At 38.6% G+C, this 27,486-nt stretch overlaps 1 protein-coding gene across 3 annotated transcripts in view; it reads right to left on the bottom strand.

Annotated features, from left to right (window-relative positions):
• The window catches only part of adam12b (ADAM metallopeptidase domain 12b), a 158,833-nt gene that overhangs the window by 40,293 nt on the left and 91,054 nt on the right, over window positions 1-27,486 (bottom strand). For 2 of the 3 annotated variants that reach the window (XM_042336794.1, XM_042336795.1), the window contains exons 4-10: window positions 22,783-22,861; window positions 16,215-16,291; window positions 11,141-11,327; window positions 9,971-10,036; window positions 9,129-9,200; window positions 8,297-8,466; window positions 5,429-5,513 (exon numbers count right to left, since the gene is read on the bottom strand). In XM_042336794.1, coding sequence (XP_042192728.1) covers window positions 5,429-5,513; window positions 8,297-8,466; window positions 9,129-9,200; window positions 9,971-10,036; window positions 11,141-11,327; window positions 16,215-16,291; window positions 22,783-22,861 — 736 coding nt within the window. The remainder of the gene's footprint in view (window positions 1-5,428; window positions 5,514-8,296; window positions 8,467-9,128; window positions 9,201-9,970; window positions 10,037-11,140; window positions 11,328-16,214; window positions 16,292-22,782; window positions 22,862-27,486) is intronic. The other variant, XM_042336796.1, reaches the window with a different exon arrangement.

Genomic DNA, 27,486 nt, shown 5'->3' with positions numbered 1-27,486 from the left:
ATATCCTCTGAGCTGATCCAAAAAACAAAGACATAAAAAAAAGTTGACTGGGATAACAGTCCAAAATGCTAGACTGTTAGAGGGATGGTGGGGGAGGATTAACTTATGTTAGGTGAAACAGTCATTTTGACCCATATCGATTTCCTATTTCCATGGGGCAAAACTGTTGGTTCAAAGGAATGTTTTGAACAAGTTACTAGTTTACAGTTACAGTCTTAGGTTTTCAACAAATCCATTGCTGGATAAGATGACTTTGGCACTGTACTGTGAACAAATGGCTGTCGATTTTGTAGAATCTCCTTTTACTGCCATACAACTAGTTTGATAGTATTCAATAGGCTAGGTTTATAGCTTCTTGCCAACTAAAAATAATCTGTTTTCTAGAAATGGGTAATTTCTCTCGGCTGTTTACAAATATTTGGGCCCCAGACACTCCAAATACTCGAATTAAGGGAAAATGTGCAAGGCATTCATGAAAAAGGTCTATACCATTTTAAACACGAAAACAGTTGAATTCTGAACGGACTGAATCAGGATTTCCACATAATGGCAGTAAATGATGCATTGGAGCCTTTTTGCTTGGATTAGAATTATATTTGGCAAAAAGTGTGATATTCCCCGCAGGATCTTAAAAGTTCCTAAATATTGAATACTGCCGTTGATCGTATATGCATCATACCAATCCTTAGGCACTTGTAATCATAAGATAATAATAATCATTGCATTTGATACAGCTCCTCATCACGTCGCCAAGACGTCTCAAAGTGCTTCACAGCATATACCGTAAAGTGGATTAACTGTGTATTTGTGGGCAAAATGCACAGCCGTTTTGCACACAGCATTGTCCCACAAACAGCCGTGGAGTGATTATTTGAGCGATTTGTTGACTATGTGTGGTGCACAGTTCAAACTTCACTAAGAATCTCTCCTTAAGCATTTGATAATTAACAACTTCAATACTTTCCTGGTGCACGTGATACATGATTAGGAAGAAGGAATGGAACAAAAGGACGATCAACAAACCTTTTGAAATCATAGATTATGATGCAAGGTGCCAGACTCAACAGATATCGGGAAGAATGCTTTACTCATCTGATCTGTATTGTTATCTGGTCAGGAAAAGATTACGTTATGTTATCAGTTTCCTGTGGATGTTGCACTTTCGCGCTTTGGGATGTCTTCCCGTCGTGAAATTACAAATGTAATTTTGTTTTTGTTGTTGTTGTTTGCTGAGCAGGGAACTTTACACAAGGAGCGATTGTGCCATGTGGTGGGCAGTCAGTTTATTTTGGAAAATACAATTTAAACTAACTTGCATAATTCAGAAGATTTTTTACAACTTTATTGTTCTTTAGTTGTATATTTTAGTTCATGTTCCTGCTGTGACCTTTTTGCTAATAGTTATGTGTCACATGTGGTTCCAATCTTTCAGACTGAGGTAATACAGTTAAACAAAGTCTGCCTTTAAAATCCCCCTGCCGAAACTATTGTTTAAACAGATAAGAGGACCCGTAAGTTATGTGCTGTATGCAATGGGGAATCACAGTACATAAATACTGTATTTTTTTATTGGAAGGAGCTCCTGGGAGAAATTCTAACATTGCTTCCAGTTCATTAAATGTGGACCAGGAGCAAGAAAGGTCAAGATACATGAGTGCGCAACTTATTTTGAATTCAGATCAAGCAATGACCATGGGTCTCGCTTTGGCCTCTGTTGGTCACCGGTATGAAAATAAAGCAGCAATGGAGTGAAATTTGCAACATTTCATAATGATGATTGGCAATAAATTAGTCATTATAAGCATTGTTTAATTATCTCATTAAAAGAACCTCTGCAACAGATTTTATCTTTTAAAAATCTACTATAAGTAATGTGAACTGGGGAACATGCACTTTTTCTTTACAAATGTTAATAACTTCAAAATAAAATGCATGCAGTGAGGCTCAAGGCTCTCCTTCGAACACCCTTGCTGGCACAGACTAGTTTGTATTTCAAGTACCTAGAAGGATATTTCAGACACTGTTTAATCTCTGGAGACACTCTGACCACATTTTGGATGGGTTTAGTTTGGACACATTCCTTGTTGCACCACATAAATGCACATTTTTCTAAGAAACGCATGTGGAGGGAGCTGACAAGAGAAATAGAATGAAACAATGGAAGACAGGGAACAAAGTGTATGTGGGTCAGAGACTTCTCCAACTGACAACCCCCTATGTAGGTCATTTGGATTATTTTATACTAACATGGACTTTTTTCATTCCAATATTAACATGGCAGATTTCAAGTTTAGAATTGAATTTATATCTTCCCAACCAATTTGGATTATTTCTTTGTTGCAATTTTTCAAATGATAAAATGAAAAAGAAAATTCCAATATCTTATGCCAAACTGAGGTGTTTATCTCAGTTCTCAGGCAGTTTTCTCTTGACTTCTTCCTCCGCAATAAAACTAATCAGCTTAGGTCTCGTGCTCATTTCCTGAGAGAGAGGACACTGCATATTTGGGTCCTATATTTTTTGTGTGGCATGCTACGATTGTTGTCAGGGAAACAACATTCTGGCAGCAACAAAAACAAAGCATCAAGTAGGAGCTTGGAGCAAAAGTGTATTTGCCATTTACTGGAAAGCACTGGGTTGTACATAAAAATTCTTGGTTAAGGGCCAATGAAATAATAGTGTTGTTCACTTGCAAACAATGCCCTAGGTACTTGCATGGGAACAAACAGCTTTTGCTGCGCTTGCAATTTCTATTGGATATTGCAAGACTGAAATATAATAAAACTGAACTCTTTTCTCATTACTGCTGATGTGCTTAGTCTGTCACGTGAAACAGTCGATTGCTGTCACCTTCAGACAACTGTCACCGTGGATGTTTAAAGGCAGTGTTGTCCAATATGCTGATGACATTTTAGAAATTTGTACTGCATCAGTTACAGATGTACCCAAGCCACATTTCACTCTTCTCTCACATTGTTCTCAAGAGGTTAGTTGGAATGGGGACCTGCTCTGATATCAGTAAAAGCCACTCTACGATAAACTGCCAATCAAATGTTCAGACATACAGATACATATGTCAAATGTTCATATATATATAGATATGTTTTGCCCACAAAATACCAGTCGATCCACTCTAAAATATATTCTGTGAAACACATGATAAGGCGCTATATCAAAATGCAAGGATTATTTACATATTTATTTATATGTTGGTGGGGGAAGAGTTAGTTTTTGGGGGTGCTGGACATGTGGATACTTTCCTAATTGATACATAATGAATTTCTAAATTTACGAACTGCAGAATATACCCCAGTATAAACTCCATATTCACAGTGATCTCGTAGGTAGGACTACGTGATATGCAAACAACAGTTGAGTTACAAGTTGCAATATGTTTTCATTGTTCGCTAACTAGATGCTCGCAAACCATTTGAACTTCATTCTCAGTTTATGACGTCATGTGAACCCCTTCATTTGCAGCAGCGTTCAAACACACTCCAGTTTTATTGTGTTCATCTGCTGGTATGGCTGAGGTCAGATAAGTGATAGGGACACAAAATATATCTTTAACTCTGATTTAGCCTTGCTGATAAATTGGTGCTGAATTTTTGAGACTCATTTAGCAGATTAAAGTAAAACTGCACATTGTTTAGCTTGTGCAGTGCAAAAACTTCACCTGAATTCTATGCTTTAATTCAACATGAAGCTCTGTGGATTTAGCTGATTTATATGCAAATTAAACAATTATTGTAATTATTATTACTGTACAATTTACGATTCTGCTGTCAAAGCTGAACACCTGGCTGAAGCCCAGAAAAAAATATAGGTTTTTGCATTGAAACGTTTGAAGGGAGAGAGCATGAAAAAGATAACCTGATTCAAGCCTTTAAAATGTTTTAATTTGACTTCTTAAATAAGCAAAGGAAATATATTAATACATAGAAAACAGTGTAGCCAGAATGATATCCCATTTTCCACAATCCAAGATATCAAGTGGTCTTGTAGAATTATGCTAGATGTGATTGCAAAAATGTAAGGCTAAGAAAGAGAAGGCAAAAGGTAGAATTCATTTGTGTTAGAAAGTACTAATCCAGCAGATCTTAGGGCAGTACTTTGCAAGTGAGGAGTTTAAACATTTTGTAGCAAAAGGAGTCCCAAGTCACAAGAATGTCAAGAAGAGCAAATAGAGTATTCTTCTCAAGAAGAAATAGGGCTTCCTTGAGGTGACGATCAATATTTCCCCAGAACAAAGTAAATAACAATAATAATAATCCTTGCATTTATATAATAATAATCTTTGCATTTGATATAGCGCTTTTCACGTTCTTTCACGTCTTCTCGACGTCTCAAAGCGCTTCACAGAATAGACTGTAAAGTGAGTTGACCATATATTTGTGGGCGAAACGCGGCAGCTAATTGCGCACAGCAGTGTCCCACAAACAGTCGTGGATTAAAAAATGACCAATGTATTATTGTTTTTTGTTTTTTTGGAGGGATTATTATTAGGTGTGTGGAGTAAGGAAACTTGCCCAAGGTTTCGCCCTGCCTGGAATTGAACCCAAGTGTCTCGCTTGCAAGGCGAGTGCTCTAACCACTGAGCTACAGGACTCCACAATAGTGACATTGATGACAGTCAACTATTTATATTATATTACAATAGTCATTTGCATCCTCGTCAATGACAAATTCATCTAGATAAGGATAAGATATTGGAACGGGTATATACACCTTCCTAATGTGAAGACATCTCAAAGTGCTTCACAGGATATACTGTAAAGTGCAGTGACTATATTTTAAGGGTGAATGCAGAGTTAGATTGAGGAAAATTAAGTAACGTATAAAACTACTGCATACAACTTTGCAAAGAGGACAGAGTTTCGCTTTTTGTTAAAGTTGGGATTCTGAAAGTTCTTTTGGATGAATATTTGGGCCCATTAAGGGAAATGGAGGGACCAAAATGGGATGGCACTCCTCCAATTCCCAGTCCCCAATTCCCAATTCTTATTGTTAATAACAACTATTCTTAGGTTAAATAAGGCAGGTACCAGGTATAGAGTAAAAGTCCCTTCAAATTCCTTAACCACAGTCTCAAACGTTCACCTGCCTACTTCTTCCAATTCCAACACAAGGCATTCCTTGTGTTCTCTATCAATGATACAGCCAATAAGTATAACATTTTGGGTTGTTTTGCGCTGGTTTCAAATCAACGAGGAACTGAGTGGAGACTTCATGTTGGCCATTTACAATTAGCAAAGAATGGAGTCTTTCACTCTTCATCAGAAACATTCAGACTCAGGTTCCGGAGATGGAAGGATTTATTGAGCCATGTAGTCAGTTTCTATTTCTGTCAGTTTCAAGTCAGATGAACATTTAAGGGATGGGCAGATTCAAGTTCAGATCATTCATTCTTTCTATGATCACTACTCACCATAACAATCCCTCCTGACTGCTCTGCTGTGCACATGCTCATTATAGGTGCCATGCCAATGGTCGTTCCCTGGAAGTACACGCCACTGGAATACATAACAACAGACCGAGTCATGTTTTCTTAGTCAAATAATTTGCTTAGTGCTCCTTTATTTCAAAATAATAATCCTTGCATTTCATGCAGTGCCTCGCTTGTCACTTTATCAAACTGTCTCGGAGGTCTTCACAGGATTTATTGGAAAGTGTGATGACTCTGTATGTTGTAAGTGATGTCCCACAAACAGCCATGACGTTCCTGCCGAATTTCATCTGGAGGATTCTCGGCTAGGAAACGGGGAGAAAATTATTGACTGCATTATGAGCGACCTACCCCTCAAGGTCTCCTCTCTCCCTGTATTGAAGTGTTCAGACTCTTCAAGTGGTATTGCAAGGATCATAAATTTGTCTTATGGCAAGTTTTGGCTGTAGATCTGTATCCAGAAACTTCGATACACATCTCAGTGAAACTGCTACTCGCCCTGTCACCATTTGAAATGATTCAGAGATAACTCACCCTCGTAATGTTATAAAATGTGACTGTGAAATTTCTGTGCAATAATGTTGCCATTGGCGGTCGAACACCAAAGGACAAATAACATGTCAGTCAACCAATAAATCAAAGTAAATAAAGACACCATTATTCGTGGCCACAGTGCACTAATTATATACCTCATGCTGTTGATCTTTGCAAATTGAAAACATTGCACTAAAACATTCTGCAAGTCCAGCTATTATAAAACAATTCACTCTGTGATAAACTTAATTACCTCCTTCTGCTCCTCAAATATGAAATTACTACTCTGATAAGCTAAAGTGCAGTTCTGCATGGGATACTACATAAATTAAACCTAAAAATAGGGTCTATCAGCATGGATCAGTTCAATCTATTTAAATATCTACCTCATCTGATAAGGCATTGGCCTTTCGAACCCATTAGAAAACAAATGAATACTGAGTGGTGCAAAAAAAAATCTTAAATTATTGTCGTTCGTGCTAGTGTCACTACATTATGCAAATGGCAAACAGAAGAGGCTTGATATTATATGAGGGCTGTAAAGTATTTATTTTGCATGCTGGTAGAAAGGACAGGGTAATTGATGTTATCGATAGGCTGCCACTTTTTGTACTAAAATCATTGATTTATATCACTCTGGCCGAAACAAATAAATTGTTATCACAGTTAATAGTGTTTTTTCTGGTAAATTAAATATTTTGAGCATTATTCTGCTCCATTTAGCAAATTCATTGTTCTGTGTTAAACGCTGTTCTAATCTGTTCCATAAATTTGGCACAATTATAAATAACAGTAATGAAGTTTTAACTTTTGAATAACATTGCATTATAAACATGAAAGTATACATTTAAAATATAATTGCAATTGCAGTTATATAAGCACGCAGGACCAAATTTGTCAAACTTAGCAAATGAGATACATTAGTGTTTAACCCCAAGCAATGCATTTGTAACATGAATTACACAGAACAGAATAACCTCCTTTATTTAATTCCTTCCCCACCCACCATTCAATAAAAAGACTCCCAGAACACTGAAGATAAACCAAATGAATTCTTGTAATCTTTTCCCTAACAGTAAATCTAAAATTGGACAACCTTACATAGATAATGTTTTCATACGTATAGAAATAAAAATTGTAGATTAATTTTAGTTTGCACATTTTTTCTGGTTTCTTTCAACTGTCCGTCATAACCTTTCATCAGCTGTTCAAAGTCATCTGAAGACAATCTGCAGCAATGATTATGAACAATTAGACTGAGGGCACAGAGTGATAAATCAAATTATTTAAGTTTTTATCGGGTGGTGGCAACGTTTGTTTGTGTTGTTCATCAGAAAGCGGTAAGAGAAGAATATTCCCCGCAAATACACTTGATACACACATATCATTTGCACAGTAATTCAATCTGTGGCAAGAGTAGTATTTTTGGTCACTAAGAATTTAATCAGTATAGTGTACTGTCACTTAAAAAAGGAGGAAGCAGAATATAATGGCTCATTTTCTGCGAAGTTTACAGATAATTACATTTTATATGGATCAGCAAGCAGGACAGTCGTCTGCCCAGTCAGGTGTGTATTCTGGAAGGATGAGATCAAATGGGTCGACGGGCCTTCTTCATTTGAACCTCCCTTGTGATCTTGTGTACATTATCAAAATATTTGTTTGCTTTTTTACGCTTATTCTCAGTCATTTTAGCAGATTTATCGTTCTGTTCCTCTGACTCTGTTTTCCCTCCGACTGTGCTTTAAAGCTTTTTGCCCTCTCTCCTTATGGGTTGAGCTTTGATTCTGAACTGCTTATAACCACAGTCTCAGCTTTCCTTTCTGCTCTGTCTGTTCCTCAGTTTCCTCCAAATTTAATTTTGCTGCTTCTAATCCTTGCAGTAACTATCTGGCCCATTCTGCAAATGCATAATTGGGTTTTATTAACGTTACAGGACATTATCATGATCCAAGTCACTGAGTATTATTATTAATTTTCTGATGTTGTACACTATAGACTACCATGTAGAGTTTGGGGTGGAAATGGAGAGGAGGGAAAGCAGAGCAGGACTGCTTCAAGGTCGGAAAGACCAAGATAGGAGGCTGAGATAAATTATCAATTACTTTTATGATAAAAATAATAATTTTGAAATTTCCCTTGAATTTTGACATACACATTGGAAGGATAAAGGAATGTCTGAGATTCAATCACTGACAGCTCTGTAGCCGAAATAGCAGTCTAACTTTCGTAGGAAAAGTTAATTATACTTGTCGTAACTTTAGACTTGATCCTGATTCTGCACCAAGTGGTGCAGAATAAATAATCCTTACCTACCTCACTAGCTGAGCGTTGTCGTGTGGTTTACGTGAGAGCAGCTTCAATTTCCTCCAGTCAAGAAACTCATTCAGCGTAGTGAATGGGTCCCCTGTTATTGAACATTTGTCCATGTCGGTCCAAACTTCCACTCCAACCAGAGCAACTCGTATGTTCAAAGGTCTGTAGAACTACAAAAAATAATTGTTGTAATAAAAGGATCATGACAATTTAGCTAAGAATAGTTCGCTTCCATTTATACCCTTGGAAGCCATTGAAATGCCAATTCCCACAAAAAAAGCTCATAATTTGTCATAACACACAAACTGTACTTGCACATTAAAATATCAAAGATAAAATCAGTTCAAAATCAAACAACAATCTGGAAGTTCAAATTTCTTAGAGCTCCTGGGTGGTATTTTTGCACCAAAATGAAAACAATCTATCAGAATTCCCATTCTCTGTGTCACGCTGTTGTTACAACCCTCTCATTGAGCACTCCAACCCCAACAGCTCAGACTGGTGCCTGAAGGAATGAGGCAAAGTGCTCTGAGGGGAGAAAAGACGTCTTAAACCTCATCGACGGAAATCTAACACCGTTTCTGCTGACACGTGCCTCATCAATCACAGTGAAAACATAAACAGAAACAAGAAGCAAGAGGTAAAGATTGCTGTCAAAAGGACTATGGGACAATGGTGAAGTCCAATGTAGGGAGACACAAATAAGTAAGGCATTGGTTTTGAAATCACTGTACATTTCTATCACGTAGCAATACTTCATGTATTGCCTGCAATGTTCACCTTGACTCTGAGAAAAAAAGTTTCGGTTAAAAATATTCAGCTGCATGCTTACCTTATCCACAAAATTCCCAATCTCTATCAGTCTCTGTTTAGTCTTTTCCAAATCCTTCCCTTGCTTCTGAAACTTAAATAGATGCAACAATGAAGTTCTTAGTTGCTCTGAAGTGCTTTTTACCAAAGTGAGGTCCAAGTTATGCTGTTGTTTTCCTGATCAATGTTTTGTCAATCTCACTTCATACATTTTTAGGAGTTAAATTCAAGATACTATTTACCTCTTCTAACTTGGAGGGAGGGAGTGAAATGAAATGCAGAGTGCAACATCTATGTCTATAACTAAAGCAAGTGAAACATACCAGGAGACAGCATTATGCTGCAGTCAATGAACCAAAGAACGGGTACAGAAGAGAGCTGTTATTGATTAATGTTACTCAATAAACCCCAAAGTACAAATCTTCCTGTTAAAGCCAGACTACAAGCCACACATTTTCTATTATATTATACAGTTTGTAGTCAAAGAACAATGACACTGGTATTTTTAAGAAACTTTTATGCAATAAAATGTCAATAATTGCTGGTTACATTTTGGGTTCTAACTATCAAACAAATAAAAAAGATGCAACCACAAATCACTGTGTTATGCAGAACGAAACCCATGTGAACAGTGAACAAATCAAACCATCCTTCAAAATCCACCTATGAAAATGGTTGAATAATTCACAAAGAAGTTAATGCTGAAGGCACTGTGGTTTCTGAGATCAATTTAATTTACGCTGAAGTAGCTTTCCAGTTATTCAGTATGTACCTGCATTGTGAGCAGAACAAATACAGCTAATTACAGCTAATTCCCAAGAGGAAGCAAGGTTTGATATTGAGTACAGTATTTAGCAGTCCTACCTCTCGATTGTCTGCTACTATAATTAGTTCCACGTACTTTGTGGTCTTCGATATGTCTCTTTTGTGCTGGAATATCAAGGTACAGATCATGAGTTGATTTCTAAAATCCTTCTGAAAATCGACTGATCTATTTTTTTGAAAATAAGAAAGAGCATAATAAATGAAAGCAAGTCAGTTGGATGATATCAAAACACTCAAAGGTGGTGTGATGTCAGGATGAAGCACTGATGTCTTCAATGCTTTTTGCTGATGAGTTTTAAATAATCTCGACTTTTGACCTTGGCTGAGAATGAGCAAAATTTATTTGAAAAGAGGCAGCTTTGTGTTTGCCGATCTTGTGGTGAAATGCATCCTCCTTCATACCGTGAGTACATAGCAATGCACTTCATTCAACACAGATATGATGATGGGCAGAGTGGCCTTCTTCTGGGTTAAACTTTCAATATTCCTATATTACCCTTGGAATGGGCAATCCAAGACACTAGCCCACATGAAGGGCGCTATGTAAATGCAAGTTGTTGTCGTCGTGTTCTTTGGCTGTGTTCTATTTTGTGACAATTCTGAATTCCTATGAGTGCATATTATCTCAGGGCATGGGTCAGCCTCCAGTGCTCACTCCAACTGACGCAGGCCACAGAGTCGAGATTAATGGGGTGCAGGTGGGGAATAGCAGATCTAAACATTCTCCCTCTGAGGCGGAACAATGAACCCATGACATTGAGCAACACAGCCAGGCACACAATGTTCTCCTTATCTTAAAAAGTAACTGCTGCTGTCTTCTGACCCGAAGTGCAGCAAACCTGGGCCCATTCCCACATTGCTATGATCGCCTGGGTTTAATTAACTGGAAGAAGAGTTACCAGATCGGTTGTGTTTTTTTAAAAAATCTCCCTTTGAAAAAAATTGCTGACTATTGAAGAAAGATTTCCAACTCCACTCCTCTATGTTCAGTCTAAGTTTCCCATAAAGCAAGATGTACCATTGCTAAGGCAAACTGCCAGGATAAACAGCCATATAAATTAAACCTGCTGGAAATGTGTCACAGAGGTGACTTATTGTGATATAATTACATTAGGAAGTTCTTTATGGAAAGCTTCTTAAAACATCATTGCTACTTGACCACACATTGTAAGTCATATTTTATTCCCTTGAATAAATAGTTTAACCTACCCTTGTAGAAGAGTTTTGCAATGATTCAACAATGCTGTCCATTGCATTGTCTGACATCCTGAAGCTATGTCCACAATTTCCTCCAGTGATCTGAAGATTCTCTGCTCTGTAGATCAAGTGTGTGTTGTCGAGAGCACCTTCAATAGGCTCCAATATATACGTTTTATTTTCAAATGAAACAAATCCCCTATTCAAAGAAAATAGATAACATGTGATCAGAAAAAAAATGTCAATTGAGTTGCAATGATAGAGTTGATCACTTTGGTACTGGGATTATATTTTATTTCTCTAATGGCTTCATTTGGAATTTTTGCAACATATCTCAAACTGACATTCACAACCAGTGACTCATCTTCTGTTTGTAAATATCATAGTTTAGAAACCAAGGTCTACCGAAAAATGATTTATTGAATGAAGTTAGCCTGGTGGTGCATCTCACTGGAGCTACAAATCCATTTGTTCACATTTATTATTCTCATTACAGCAAGTTCAATTGTCAATGGGAGTGAGAGAAACTGAGGACGGTGCAAGCAACATCTAGCAGTTGCCGTTCCACCTAAGGTTAACAAAAGAGAGGAGAATCTAACTTAAAAAAGGGATAAAATTCTTCCTGCATCTAGATTTACTCTATTAACGGAGCATTTCAGAGTGTACATAATTTGATAAATATAGCAAAATGTAAATATAGCCTGAATTTTGAAATAGGTTGTCTATAACCTCTTTTAAGAACTACAATAAAAATGGCTTTAGAGTTGATAATGAATTCAACAACTTGCTAAATCCTGGATGTGATGAAATGCTACATTAATAGAGTAAATCCAGATCCAGGTAGAATTTTACCCCAGTGGAAATGCTCATGTTTATTTCTACCTGTTACGCTTGCTTTGTTTTCATGCAATCAAATCTTGAAATCTTAATTTAATTGACTGGAAATGTCAATACCATTCCTCAATCACATAGTGATCTTGAGGAATGTAACACTTTTATATGGATATCCTTGGGGAAATATGCAAAACTCAGTGTGCAAACGCAAACTGCCAACTAATTAACATCCATTTTTCAAAAGAGTTTGGTAAACATTTGGATAGCGTTCAGATTGTGGATAGATAAAATTTTTGACTTCGCTTTTTGGCACGCATACAAAAAGTCTCTGCAAGACTTCAAATGATTTTTTGCTACCTCATCATTTATTGCGGCTGAAAAAAAATGTTCTCAGTGGTTAGTATTTGTTAAGAAGTAACTGAAATGTTTGCTGCAGCACTTTCTAATCCCTTAGTGGATTATCCTTATTGAGAACCCAATTATATTCAATAAATCAACAAATTTCAGGAAACCATAAAGCATAAAGGGGCCTTTGTATTTTTCAACTATGAGGGACCCTGAATTGATTTGATCTAATGCACCATGCTTAGTTGCGAATAAAGTGCCAATATAAACTTTCTGCTTGTACTCCATAAATCAGTACTTTTCTACACTCGTCACAAATTAACATTGGTTCAAGTTTCACAGGGCACTGGACTATGAAACGTTCCTTTGATTTCTCTAACTATATAGCACTAAGATTGTCCATCCTGTCCCGCTTATTGGTTTCTGGTTTAGGCAGTAGCAATCTAATGATTTTTTCCCTCTCTCTTCACAAAGTTTAAAGTGACTATATATCTTCTAAAATGAGGTATTTCAATATTATAAATTAGACAACAACAATTTACATTTATATAATGTAAACAATATATTTATGGAGATGCAGGGATGAAAACATATGGATTTTTTTTACTTGATTGTCTTTGGGGATTCAGGGGAATCTGTATGTGGAAGTTTTATCCCCCACTCCCCCTAGAGATGCATATATTGGGCTAGAGTGAATGGGGAAGATGGATATATTGGGCACGTTTCATGTGAACTGTGTTGCAACAAGGTTTAATGGGGGTGAAGGTTCTTTCTTCATCATAGGCTTTTTTATGTTCTTGTGCCTATCCTTGGGATGTCCTCCCAACGTGAGAGGTGCTATATAAATGCAATCTGTTGTTGTTGTTGCGTGCAATGAGCTATCTAGCTGTTGTTTCGCTGTGTAGGACATGTACGCTCGCTTTCTCCACTTCCCAGTCTTGTCATGACAAGGCAGCAGATCACTTATTGACTCAGATGAGATCTGACAAAACTCAGGCAATTTTGTACACTCACTGTTCAAGCAACAAGTAAAGACACAGAAAAGAACAAAGTGCTGTCAATGTTACTGCTAGCTCTTTGGGCTGTTTCCCCTTAAAAGAGGTTCTGATAGCAAAATGAGATCTAACAGATAAGATTGCTAATGATTGTTGCATCTGTATTGGCTTGACATATAGTGGAAAATCCATGTTTTTCTCCAAATGTTGCAGATGAAAATCTTTATTTCCAGTTTTCAAATTGTACTCTGAGTATTTTTCTTAGAAGATGTGAATAGTATGCATTGAACCAATGCTTCTCATTCTCAACAATCCATGTGTTAAACTTTAAGATTTGTCAAATTAATGTTTTGAAATGCAGGATAAATGATAAGTAAACAAGATGCAATGAAGAATAACAGGCAACAACTTTTCAGATCAGTCATCAAATGATTTGAACAACAATATTTTGACTCCATCTCAGCACTTCAATGATATTGTATGAGGCTTTAATTATTCAGTGACTTTGTCAGTATCACAATTAATTTAAAATCTACAATGCTAACATGATACTTAACAGCAAACAATTTGTTCTGTTAATAGATTAATTAATTCTGTTAATTTAATAGAACAACCTATCGTAAAATAAGAACTGACTGTTAAAAGATAATCAAAATGTAAAATACTGCAGAAGCAGGAAATCTAAAGCAAAAACAGAAGTCACTGAGAATCTTCTTCAGCTCCCTTCGTCAGTTCTGACGAAGAGTCATGGACCTGAAACCTTGACTCACTTTCCTTTCTCTATAGATGCTGCCTGACCTGCTGAGTGTTCCCAGCGACTTCTGTTTTTGTTAAAGGATAATGTTTTGTCAAATTTCTTGAGACAGAAGATCGCATGGATAATTTAAATCTTAAAAGTTACCCAAAATAGTGTTTATAGTAAACAGTGTTAATATAATTTGGGTCTTTTAAATTACCTATAATCCAATGAAAATGTTGTTTAGATTGTGTTATTGCTAGTCATGTAGTATACTCTAACACAATGTATATAGTGTTAAAATAGCACGTGTTAATGTGAATAGTGTTAGTCTTGGCAGGGTAACACATTCTCAGCATTCTTAGGTAAACCAGTGCTAATGCAGCCAATGTTGGTCTAGGGCGTACATGGAATAGTGTTCACTGGGCGGTGCTAATATAGATAGTATAGGGTTGGCAGTGTAGTGCTGTATAGGGAGTCTTAACGCAAACAGTACAATTATAGATATCAGTTTGTTTTCGCAGTGTGATACATCATGGGCAACCTATGCTGCAATAGTATAGATTGCCCAAAACATATCACACTGCCAAAAAATCCTAATATCTATAGTAGTAGGAAGTTTAAGACAGTGTGGGAAGGATTACTGTAGCCAGTGATATAAATAGTTCACTATATTGCTGACAGTCAACTGCAATGAGTGTTAATACAATCAATTTTGCTCAAGTGAGTGCAAAAGAATATGGTTAGTGTTAGTGCTGTGTTTGAAGCTAGTATTATTGTATGCAATGCAATACACAGCAGACAGTGTTAATGTAGGGAGTATTATTGGGAATGTTATTTCCCATACTCTCAAGTTTATGTCGCTATGGAATTTTCAATGGGAGGGAGCAGTATTATGAAGCCAGTTACATATTGCTATCATTGATAACATATAAAATGGTCCAATTGGTAAAAAAATGCTCCTGCAACAATCTCAGGAAGGGTTTGCATTTCCTTTAATGCTACCTTGCAATTACTGCATAGTTTAAGGTCATCCACCATTAAAATTAATGTGACAGGTTCCAATTATGAACCTGCTATTAGTTTGTCAGAAATGCTGTGCACCTAACATAATTATTATACTTTGAGAATAAAAATAAAGCAAGTTGTAAACCCTTGCCACAGTCAATTTAATCATTCATTCAACAATTTCATCTACACAAAAATCATGAAACATGCTTCCCAAAAGTGTTAAAAAACGGAGCATTCAATTAATTAAACAGGCAGTTGGGGTAGAAGTAAAATGAACAAAAAATGTAATTCATGTGAAATAAATTGACAATATGAATGAGGTTGACTCGGTAATAGATTGCCTGTGATTGACATCTTTGGAAGGGAAGTGAGACTTGATCATCAGTATATTACTTTCAATACAAATTACTTTTACAGATACTGTTTTCTAATCAATCCACTGCAGTCGAGTTGAACAGATGTGATTGATTTTTAACTCAGGAGCAAAAGATGAGATTTTTTAAAGTTTAAATGTTGTTATAGCATTTTGGTCTTTTGTCTTTTTCCAGTTGTGGAAAAATTGATAAAATGCAATCAACTCCTTTGCTTCTCCTACACAGTTATCAATAAAGAGCAGCACCCAGTTCAATTCACAGGATTAGAGAAAATGAAACATATTTTAGCTCAGAGTTCCTTTTCTTATTAAATAATTTGTTCTGATGCAATACTAAGCTTCTAATCCTATGGCAGCATTGTTGAATAGAATCCTGAAAATATTGTGAGTTTTGAGTACCCCATTTATGACATTGTGCTATGTTCTACATCTACATTTTATTTCAAAGAGAAATCAAGGTGAAGGTTGGTAGTGAGAAAAGGAGAGATTAGTTAACAAGCAATGGTTAAGTTATGTTAAGCTTGGGTTTTCAAAGCCTTTGGATTGTAGGAAGAGAAGAATGAGGTGACTGATGTTGACCAAGACTCATTGTTATATTTTTCAGAATATCATAATTAAACAAATCTGATGGAAGACAATCTTTCCATTGATTGAAACGAATGGTTCAATTGTGAACAGACTCATTCACTCTAAACAGGCAGATTCCTCCTGTTCTTATGTACCTTTGCTCCGTGCAGATGCAAATCACGGCCCAAAATGATACACTGCAAAGCAAGAGTATGTAACTCATACCTGAGACCTGAACAAGTGCTGAGACTGACAGTGGATTGAGGATATCCCTGCACATGACCATGGTAGTAGCAGTGACCCTTAAAAGAAAATATTGTATGATGTCAATTACACTTTTTCTCACAAATGTCAGCCTTTCAAGAAATAATGTTTCATCCCATTCGTCAAATAAATTGCAAAATCACAAAAGGATTGCTGTAGAAATAACAGGAGCTGCTATTTGGAGGGAGGATATTCTCCTGTAACAATATTCTGAATGTCACCTGACAGTCAATGTTCACACATAAATAATAGCCACTTAGGAAAGTTATTAGAGGTAGGCCTGGTGCCTGTGGAACCTTACCCCATTAGAAGGTAAAATAGAAGGTAAACGACCATAGCTATCCCCTTGTAGGTTGAGATGTAATGAGGGAAACTCTTGTCCTATTGCAGTCTACATTCTTTTTTCAGCCTGAAATGGGGCAGTATCTCATCCTCACCTACAAGGCCATTCACGGCCTCGCTCCCTCCTACCTCTCTAACCTACTATCCCCCTACCTACCTGCCCGTACCCTCCGTTCCTCTGGCTCCGGTCTGCTCCACGTCCCCCGCCCCAACCGCCCTACTATCGGTGGTCGGGCCTTCAGCCTCTCAGCCCCGAGGCTCTGGAACTCCATCCCCCAGTGCCTTCGCCTTGCTTCCTCCCTTTCCTCCTTCAAGGCCGGTCTCAAAACCTTTCTCTTTGACCGAGCCTTCAGCTCCCCTCTCGACTCTCTTCCTCCTCCTCGCTCCCTCCCTTCCCTCCCCTCACCCTGACCATTTCCCCCCTCCTCTCTCCCTCCCTTCCCTCCCCTCACCCTGACCATTTCCCCCCTGCTCGGGTCATGACCCAACTGTGCAGCGCCTTGGGACGTCCTCCTGACGTGAAAGGCGCTCTATAAATGGAATCTTGTTGTTGTTGTTGTTGTATCTAAGTATAATTACTTCAGAAAAATAAAAGTTTGAACCAAATTAATGCTCATCTCTGGTAATGTATTTTTCACTCATACTACTAACTACAGACTTACCTTCTTCTTTACCATATCTCAGCGTGAGACTGCATGACATTTTGGTAAGCTAACAATGACCCGCTGTTCAATTTACTTTGAGAGTCTCAGTTACAGAACTACGTTTGCTTTGAATTTACTTTGCTAAAGGAAAGGACATGCCTCTGAAATTACAACGTGTTTATTCGTTTCACTCGTTCATGTTTGTATTCCCTTTCTTGATAGCATGGAAAATAGTCATCTACCAAGCCATGTTATATTTACTACTCCTGTTTCTATGCTACTCTGCAGCCCGTGTCCTCTCCCACACCAAACTCCATGACCCCATCTGCCCCATTCTTGCCCGACTCCATTGGCTCCCTATCCTTTAGCGGATCCAGTTCAAGATCCTGGTCCTCACCTACAAAGCCCTCCATCACCTCGCCCCACCCTCCTAAGCTCCTACCAACTCACCCACTCCCTCTGCTCAGCTGTCTCTGGCGTGCTCCATGTCCCCCGCCCCACCCACTCCACCATGGCGAGAGAGCCTTGAGCCACTCTGCCCCCAACCTCTGGAATTCCATCCCCCAATCACTCCGCTTCACCCCCTCCTTAGCCTCCTTCAAGTCCCACCTTAAAACCCTCCTGTTCAACCATGCCATCGGTCACCCCCTTTCCCCTCCCTTCTCCACCCTGACACCAGCTCAGGTCTGAAATACTGTACACTGTTCAGCGCCTTGGGACATCCTCCCGACGTGAAAGGCTCTATACAGATGTAATCTTGTTGTTGTTGTTAATGCTTCTCATACCCCTGAAATTAAGAGACACTTGCAGCTTTCTAGGAGTAACATTTGCCATTCTTCTAAATCTATTGATATTTGTCAAAATCTCCATCTGTCTAAAGACCATAATTTCAAGGAATTCAATGAATAATTGCAGTTTTTAAAATGATTTTAAAAATATATAATATCCGGTGTTTCCACATGATTTTTCCCAACCTTTTAAAATACCCAGTTCTTTTTAAAATTGAGTTCAAAACCTTGCACAGTAGATTCATGGAATAGTGAATTACTTACTCTGCTGTCCAACATTCCCCTTAAACCACAATTATTTAAAGTACAGTCAAGCGAATGACCAATTTTTTTATCTGGAGGATTGTTGGTCTGGACACTTGAGAGAAGCTCCCTCAATATAATAATATAATAATAGCTTGCATTTAAAGCTATAGGATTATTATTATTATGGTGATTCTGATTATTATTATTAAGTAGTGCTTTAAAAATAAAAATTATTAAAAACTGAGACCAGGAAATTGGACATGTTTGAAAAAACAACTTGACGCTGCCATGGGAGGGTGGTATGGTGCGTATTCTGGAAACCTGAGATCAAATGGGCCGAATAGCCTTCTTGATCCAAACCTCTCTTTGAATTAAACACAGTTTTCAATTGGGAGACTGTTCCAGATATCCACTGTATTGTGGGAAACTTTCTCTGCTTCAATTTTTAACCTTCATCCAAACCTCTCTTGTGATCATGTGCAATCTACACCCAGAATTAGATCCTCTTTAAGAGCATCAGAAAAGTGAATTCTATTATCAGTCAGAGTTGGGATTATTACTTGTTTTGTTGTATGTCAGTGACTTAGAAGCAAAACATGTTTATTGCACAGGGCGTACAATTTCTAGTTTGGAAGGAATCTCAATTACATACTGTTTTAGAAGTTATTTTTCACAAAAGTATTTCTCTCCTCAGAACAGGAAACCGAGCATGAGTTGTTCTCTTACTTAGTCCTGGCCAACAATCCTTTAATTTAAATGGTCATTCACTTCATCATTCTTTGTTGGACCTTGCTGGTACAATTGGACACCATGTTGGCCAAGAAAAACAGTCACTTCACGTAACAGTAATTATCTATGAAGTGCTTTGAGATGTTTAAATGTGATGAAAAAATGCAATAATTATGCAAGTTACTTCACTCCTTGGAAATCTAATTTTGGTTTCAATTGCTCAAAACTCTCCAATAAAAATAATCCTTGTACTTGCATAGCATCTTTCACTTTAGGAGGCTCAAAGCTCTTCGCAGGATTTACTGTAAAGTGTAGTGACTGAATTTGTAGGTGAAATATATCTTAGGATGTGTGTGATGCTGGCAGTGCAACATGTGTTGCCCATCCCTGGTTGCCCTAAGAGGGTGATGGTAGACTTTCTCTTTAAACAGCTGAAGGCCTTGTGGGAAAGTCCTCTTATGAAAGTGTTAAATTGGGAGTTCCGGGACATTGACCAAGCGATAACAAGGGAATAGCAATATATGTCCAAGTTAGGATGGCAGGTGCCACATTCTAAACTTGCATGCCAAGGCTGGTTAAAACGTAGTCAGCTTCATTTAATGCCCTTTATACACAGTTGGGTGTGATGTGGCATCGCTCCAGTGTACAGTAATTCAGAGTGGGAAACCTGATTCATAGTTACTTGCTCCAGATTTCTCTTGAGCCAGGGATTGAAGAGAACTCTATAAGGGCACACCTAAGCTCTTGTGCACAGTACCGCTATCCAGTGCAAGGCAGGGTTATCTTTCAAATGTTATTAAAGAGTTGGAATGTGTTTGGCTCTCTAATGGTATTAAGAACTTTAAGACCAGTCAAAAACTTTTAAAGTCCTATATCTGAACCATAACTAGTTTTGTGTTGCATCTGATGATTTCACGATCAGGACTCGCATCTGAATCAACTTTTTCACTCGTGGATTAATACTGTACTTATAGTCCCGAGTTAATATGAAAACTGCATTGAAACTGATGCCACACAAGTGGAACTTCATTGGAGTGGTGTCTAAAATGCAGTATTCCCAAACTGGATGTCTTGCATTAATTAGCACTTCTGGTTTAAGAAATTAACAAACTGTGAAATTCACAGTGAATATGTGTGGCTGGGTTGATGGTGAATCCTACATCAGCTGATTCTAAAACAAAAGTAAAACCTCAGTCAATTCTCATGGGGCCGTTTACGAACTTTGCCGACCGGAAATTCACTGTTCCTGAATTTGGTAAACCTGATATTCTGCCAAACGGAAGTCACAGTTACTGCAAGAAACCAGGTTGGCGAGTGAGAAAATAAATGGACAATCTGAAACCTCAAGTTCGTTTTCGATTCGGGAGTTAGAAGTGGTGGAATTCTTCACTGGTATCACATGGCAGGTCCCACCTGCTTTCAATTAGAAAATAGACCATTGAACTCCCCAGAGAGCAGGTTATATGGAATCCTCTGGTGACCGTTCAATTTAAAGCCCGCCCTCATTGGCTCCTGGAGCTCAAACCACTGGTATGTGAGAGGAAATCACTCGCAGAAAATCAGGAAATGACTGTGAAAATGAGCACTATAAAAGAGACCCAAGCAGAAGTAACCAGCAGAGAGTCCTTAGAGGACAGATTGTCTTATGCAGAGTTGGGATTTGACCAGGAATGAACTTTTGGGTTGTATCTTGGAGAAATTAAAGTTTTAAACCCTAATTTTCTGCAATATTTTTTCCCTGCTGCTACAGTAATAAGCAGGGAACGGAATCCCTTCGAGAACTGTATTATTCTATTTTGCATTACATCCAAAATGTGAGATTGTAATATCCTTTTTCTTCAGAGTATTGTATAAATACACATATGCTTCTTTGTTCTCATCCTGTGCTTGAATGTTCATTGTTATGCTTCAAGGACTTAATTTTAGGAAGAAAATGACACAAACATATTTGGAAGCTGTAACAATGGCCAAGTGAAAGAGGTGGATCTAAGTGAAATATTGCTTTTTTGCTCTAGATTTCTCCAATTCTTCAAATACTAAGTGCCTGATGCGAGAGAGACTGTGAGTAAAGGTGAGGGATTTTCTCCGGGAGAGAATCTGAAGAATCAAAGATTGAACTAACCTCTCTATCTCTTCTGTTCACCGGTAATATAGCCTGTTCAAGGTCATCTCTTATTATATGGCTTTCAGAGTTGCAAGACTTAAGCTCCAATGACATGTCAAGTATAAGCCAAAATATGCTCAACTCTTGCCTGACATACAGAGGATTCACTGGAAAAATAATTGTTTATGTTGTGGGGAGGGGTGTCTGCTGGTGCCCACACAGAGAGTTCCCTGGACACCTTTGGGACTAACTGGATGGACCACAATACTCTTTTATGGTCCTTTAAATTCCTAGGTTAATGTTGCTGGTCTGACCTTTCACGAGAAGCCATGATTCACTTTAAGATGCAGATCAATCTGCTGAGCATATCTTGTAAGTTTCTAGTTTCGTCACAAAATGGGGGACTGCGGGAAGAACAGAAAAATCCACTTTGCGGAGCCAAACGTTAACTGGAATTAATCTCAGTTTTAATTGTCCAACAGGGCTGAACAAATCATAGGCTTTGGTGATGTATTTTTAGTGCACAATGGCGGGAAGGTGGTGTGCCAAGAGCAGTAGTGAAATGGCCACTTTGCTGTTCAGGTGAAGGAGATAAAAGCAGCTTTAGCAGTTTTGGTTCTTCTTAAATTCTTCTTAGATTCGGTGGGAGACCAGTCACTCAACATTTCTCAGAGGGCTGAGGGTCAGAGTCCACTATACTAATGTTCTTTCGCTTTTCGCTTTGCTCTGGGCAAGTCTCATCCGACCACCCCTGACCATCTGTTTTGAAAGTGCAATATATCAATGAGAGTGTCATGCTTTTAAGTGAAACTACTTCTTCCTTTCCTCAACTACCCTCCTGAGACCAGACACCATCAGCAAATCATCCAGCAAAAGCTGTCACCAACGCTCTATATAAATCTGCCCCTTACGAAGCAAACCTGCAAGATCATCGCCGTGAAGTTAGAATATTGACCATCCGAAGACTGATTCACCATATGGTCAGATATCAAGGACTGACCAAAGAATATTAAGGGCTCAGACTTAACTGCCTTAACTGAAGTGAATAGAAATTCATTTTTATTTCATGTTTAAGGAGGAAGCAGCTATAGAAGTTTAAAATATTTATTGAAAGATCTTTTCAAAGACTGAGTACAGCACTGATGTGTCAAAGCAAATACCATCTGCATTGTTTTATATTTAAAAAGCCATGATATTCCAACCTTCTACTGGGAGTACAGTTCTATGGGAACCAGTTGCCCTCTGCGAACTTGACCAAGTGAGCCATTGGCAGTGTGTCTAAATGGTGATCCTTGTCAGGGTATTCAACTGGGAGAGAAGGTATCACAGCCGAGGCCAATCCTGTTTACAGGAGTCTGTGGGAGCAAGAGCTTGGCTAATTTTCTCCCTCCATAACCCAATGACACATGTAGCTCTCCAAACTGCTGCCAATCAGCTAACTCAGCACAGAACTCAATGTGATCTTTCTTATCATTCTGATTAACGATACACTGCATGATATCCATATTCTTTGTTTCCATTAAGCCAGTGTGGCCAAGTTTACTCTTGATACCTCTCTAATATTGGAGCATAGTGTACAAGGATGTGTGGGATAAGTGCACTGCAAGGTATTCCCAATTCAGATATTTTAGTGAGGTATGGTTTTATTATTGGCAGCTAAGTCTCAGTAAACTTACCGTATGATTCTGTGTGTTTGTGATGGCACTGCCATCATGTAGATAGTGTGTCTCTGTGTAGTTGTCAGCAAAAAGCACCCTGAAAAATGGAAAAATACGCACTGTTAGAATCATAGATATTTTGCTCTTGGAGCAACTTGACAAGAGTTGATCTTGTACGTAAAATATATTTAGTGTGGTTCAAAATGTTTCTCTTTCCAACAACAACAACAACAACAACAACAAAATTATATTTGTAAAGAGCCTTTCGGGTCAGGAGGACGTCCTGAGGCGCTGAACAGTCAGGGATCAGGACCCGAGCGTGGGGGGACAGGGTTGGGTTGAGGGTGGGCAGAGGGGGTGGGAGGGGGGGGCTGAAGGCATGGTCAAAAAGCAGGGCCTTCAGTCGAGTCTTGAAGGAGGCAAGAGAGGGAGTGAGGCGGAGGGATTGTGGGATGGAGTTCCAAAGAGTGGGGACAGAGAGGATGAAAGCCCGGCTGCCGATGGTAGGACAGGTCGGGCGGGAGAACTGGAGCAGACCGGAGCCTGCTGAGCGGAGGGAGTGGACAGGTTGATAGGGGGTCAACAGTTCAGAGATGTAGGAGGGGGAAAGGCCTTGGAGGGCCGTGATAATGAGGACTAGGATTTTGAATTCTAGAATTTTTTTCCTCTTTAAATCACAAATAAATCACTTGGAAAGTCTGCCTTGATAATCACTGGAAATATGATACAGTAGCACAAGATATACTACTATCAATATACACAAAACAGCCATTATTGTCAATGAATAGTATTTTGATGCAGTACAAAAGTAACACAGTTATTGTCAAAGGTGGTACAAGATATAGGGGTGTTCAAAAGATTGAGGGGTCATAAGGAATGCAATATTTTGGGGAATACCACAGTCTTAATTTAACAGGTACAATGTATTAAAATAAAACACATCACGTTAATATGTAAGGTTCTAACTTCCTGCTTATCATGAAAACTTTGAGAATGGATTCAAGAATCTTGCCAGCCATGACAAAGGAAAATAAAATGGAGAGCAAGAGAGAGAGAGAGAGACATAAACAAAATCTAAAGTGTACTGGATCAAAGAGAAGAAAAAGAGAAGAAAATCCCCCACAAGCAAGACAAAAAAGCAAGTTAAACATAAAAGATTATTGCCTATCTATCACAGTTTATCCTGTATTTACCAGGATGCATTTCTTATGTATATACGCTTTGGTTCAACATGCCTCAATTGCTTTTGTACTTGTCATAACACAATAGCATTTGTTTATGTACATAGGAATACCATGAAACAAATACAACACTATTGACAAGTTTTACAGGGAGAATCTCATCGCATTACTCGGAAACACCATTTCTACCTCTGTCTTTGATCTTTATTGCTGTAGCAAAAGCCGTCTGCCAAATTGATAGGAATTCCTACAGGATTTTATTGTAATCCAGAAACTTTTGAGATAATCACTTGATTGACAGTCAAAGATGCATCTTCTACCCATGTACAGTATAAACTATACATGGAAGCAGTTTGCTAACGATAAGACAAGTTTCAGAATGAGAGAAGGCCATTGAGCCTTCTCCGATCACTTCTTTCAAATCTACAAGTTTGGATCAAAAAGTCATTTCTGACCTATTTTCACATAAGGCTTTACAATACCACTTCTGATCTTCAGGCCCTTATCTTCATCTAGTCTATCTTCCTGCAGGACTAGATATCAGACCACACTCTTCTTGATATGCTGAAAGATTCCGTTGCTAAAGAAACCTATCCGTCCCATTTGAAACATTTTCATTCATCTGACCACTGCTCCAGGTGAGAACTGAACCCAAAAAGGCTCCATAATAAAAGAAAAGTTTGAACTCTCAAGCAGTGCAGGTCAGACGACCCAGGGAAATGTCCATGTGTAGATGCCATTCATATATGGAACTCTCAGTCTGGTTTTGATTCTATTCAGCATGGTGATGGGGTTCTTTCTGCAGGTGTTGGCTGATCAAAACAATACAGCAAAGCCGTGCTCCTGACACCACCTGGACAAGGTAGACTAGGAGTCGTGAAATACATGAGACGAGTCAGAATGACACTGTGTGTGCTCCTCCATGCTGCATTCAAGGCTCTTGAGCCTGGGAGCTTTTAATTGACCACTTTTCAAATAATATTAATAATAATAATCCTTGCATTTGATATAGTGCCTTATCATGTCTTCGAGACTTCTCAAATGCTTTGCAGAATATACTATAAAGTGACTGTATGTTTTGTGGGCATTCAATTGTGCACACAGTGTCCCACAAACAGTTGTGGGTGGATTGAGTAACCAATTTATGGTTTCTTTAGTTCTTAAAGAGCATGTCACACAAGCAGCTCTTTAAGATGTCATTGATAAAAAACAAACACATGCCTTTGGTGTCCTGTGCATGTGTACCAGAACAATATTGGGTGTTGGCCATGAATCACAGTGGTTTTTAGTGCAAAGTATAATCTTAGTTTCGTGCTCCACATCATTACACTGCTGGCAATGAAGCAACTTTGCTTCCGGCAGAACAAACATAGCATCAACGAATCAGCAATATGCAATGGTTCAAGTAAAGTCACTTTAACCGGTCCTTCATGACTGAAGAAAAGTTTGTAGCACATTCATATTTGATTTTGGTACACACTTAATTTCCAATCGCACAAACCAATTAAGGAGGTAAAAATGAGTCGGAATGGTTAAGAATATGAGGAATTCAATTTCTGCGTGTCACACCGCATTACCCAAACTTCTTGAGTTTGGGTAATGCAAATTTCAGACACAAAGGAGTTAGGAAAGCCAATTGTGGAAAATTATGCCATAAATGTGTTTCTGACACTCATATTTGAGATTCAAATCAGAATATACCAAACACATTTCTAATAAGGTTTCAGTCCTTTCTATGTAATAAATGGAGTGTTCATTAACAGTCTCATGTGCTCTGTGCGTGGAAAGGCACTGCTTAAGATGTACAATTCTTACTACTTAATTTTAACTACCCAGAGATGTATCTGTTTATGTTAATTTTCTATTTGCATAACGCATAATGACAGTTAATTCCCTCATAGCCTAGTGATGGGAGTGACAAAGGCACAGGCATGAACACTGTGTGGATGCTGTCATAGCTCGTGGGACACTGGCTTTACGCAGTAAAGAAAATTGGAACTAAATTGACATCAGGAGCCAGAGGGTGACAGGTCCAATGAAGTACAGGTGTGACTTCAACACACCCTTTGTTTTTGTCACAACGGTTGGGCTCAAAGCCAGCCTACACTACAGTTTTTAGTTATCAACGGTCTTTAGTTATTGACTTGCATCATTAACTGGTGATAATTAACACAACACAAGTTACAATTTCACACTGAGATGTGTAAACACATGTGTGGAGCAGAACTTACAGGCGAGTGTGAATACTACTATTACAAGTGCTTCTGTCGTCATTTCATTGGTTGTTAGTTACATCATTTAGGTTAGGGCATCTGCAATTCCTTTTATTGACTACTTGAAATGTTCTTGCCGTGAGCTAGTTAATAATTTACAATATACTCAGGATCTGTATGTGTAAAATAGTGCCTATTTCCCAGCATAAAGCCCTCAATTTGATTAGAACCCAAGCCAACTCTCACAAGTTGGTAATACATGGATACTTCCTTTCATGTGAGGCTGAGTATCACAGAAATAAATCAGAAGCCATAGCAACGGTTGTGGGCATAAGGATCATGATGCAAACTCCAATGGGAGAGCTCCAAATAACACACAAAAAATACTGAGCTGCATTTATTATGAAAACAGAAACTATGTTTGAGCCCGTGTTCAAGGCTGTAACACACTCTCTTGGTTTGCTTGACTGGGGAGATCACTGAAGCTTAGCTGTCACCAGTTTATGATATCTGAATTGCCTGATTAAGTTACAACCTTGTAATCTGCTCCAGTGTTCCCAGCTCATGATCAGGCTTGGTTGGTACACTGCTTCATTGCTTTATTTCTCCACAGTTTGATTTTTCCTGAGCAGTATTCCAGGGCACTACTGAGGACAGCACAGCCAGCCTAGCTCATCGGCAGGACCTGGAAGGCAGACCAGTCACTGGGCGCAGGGAGTCATCTCACTCAGCTCCTGTTGACCCTGCAAGCCAAAGCCTTAATGGGTAGGGTGGTCCTAGCTGGACAAGCAACAAGAAAGCTTGCCAGACAGGGAATATCAATGGCAATCTATGTGGTTTTAGCTGGTTAAACTCCAGCAGTTACCCCAACGCACACTCTGGGGTCCACAAGCCTTGGCTCTTGCCAACCTGCGCCTAATACTTTCAGGAATTAGGTAAGCAGGAGGTGTCCCTTCAGGGAGAGAGAGAGAGGGCATTCCATTCCAACAATCTATCTCTGGGATTTCCATGTGTCAGTGGAATGCAAGGAAATCTCAGCTTGGTTTGGATACTTGTAAGCATGGTGATGGGTTTCCGGATGTGTCAGAAGCCCGGCTGACCCCCCAAAAAACTGAATCCCGTTTTCCTCACCTCTTTTTTTCTGTAGCATTCCGCTATACACCTAATGGAGAAAAAGCTACTGTAAGTACAGGAAGAATGTTACATCTCTGAAGTTTAGCCACATAGAAGAAGAGTTCCAAGTACTTCCAAGAGCTGGTGATCTCCTCTGTGAGGCACTTGCTGTTCTTCCATATATACTGTACAGTATTGCACTCTCATGCATGTGT

Source organism: Callorhinchus milii, unplaced genomic scaffold, assembly GCF_018977255.1.
Source record: "Callorhinchus milii isolate IMCB2004 unplaced genomic scaffold, IMCB_Cmil_1.0 Scaffold7, whole genome shotgun sequence".
Classification (NCBI taxonomy): Eukaryota; Metazoa; Chordata; class Chondrichthyes; order Chimaeriformes; family Callorhinchidae; genus Callorhinchus; species Callorhinchus milii.
This window is presented reverse-complemented; position numbering and strand designations above follow the sequence as displayed.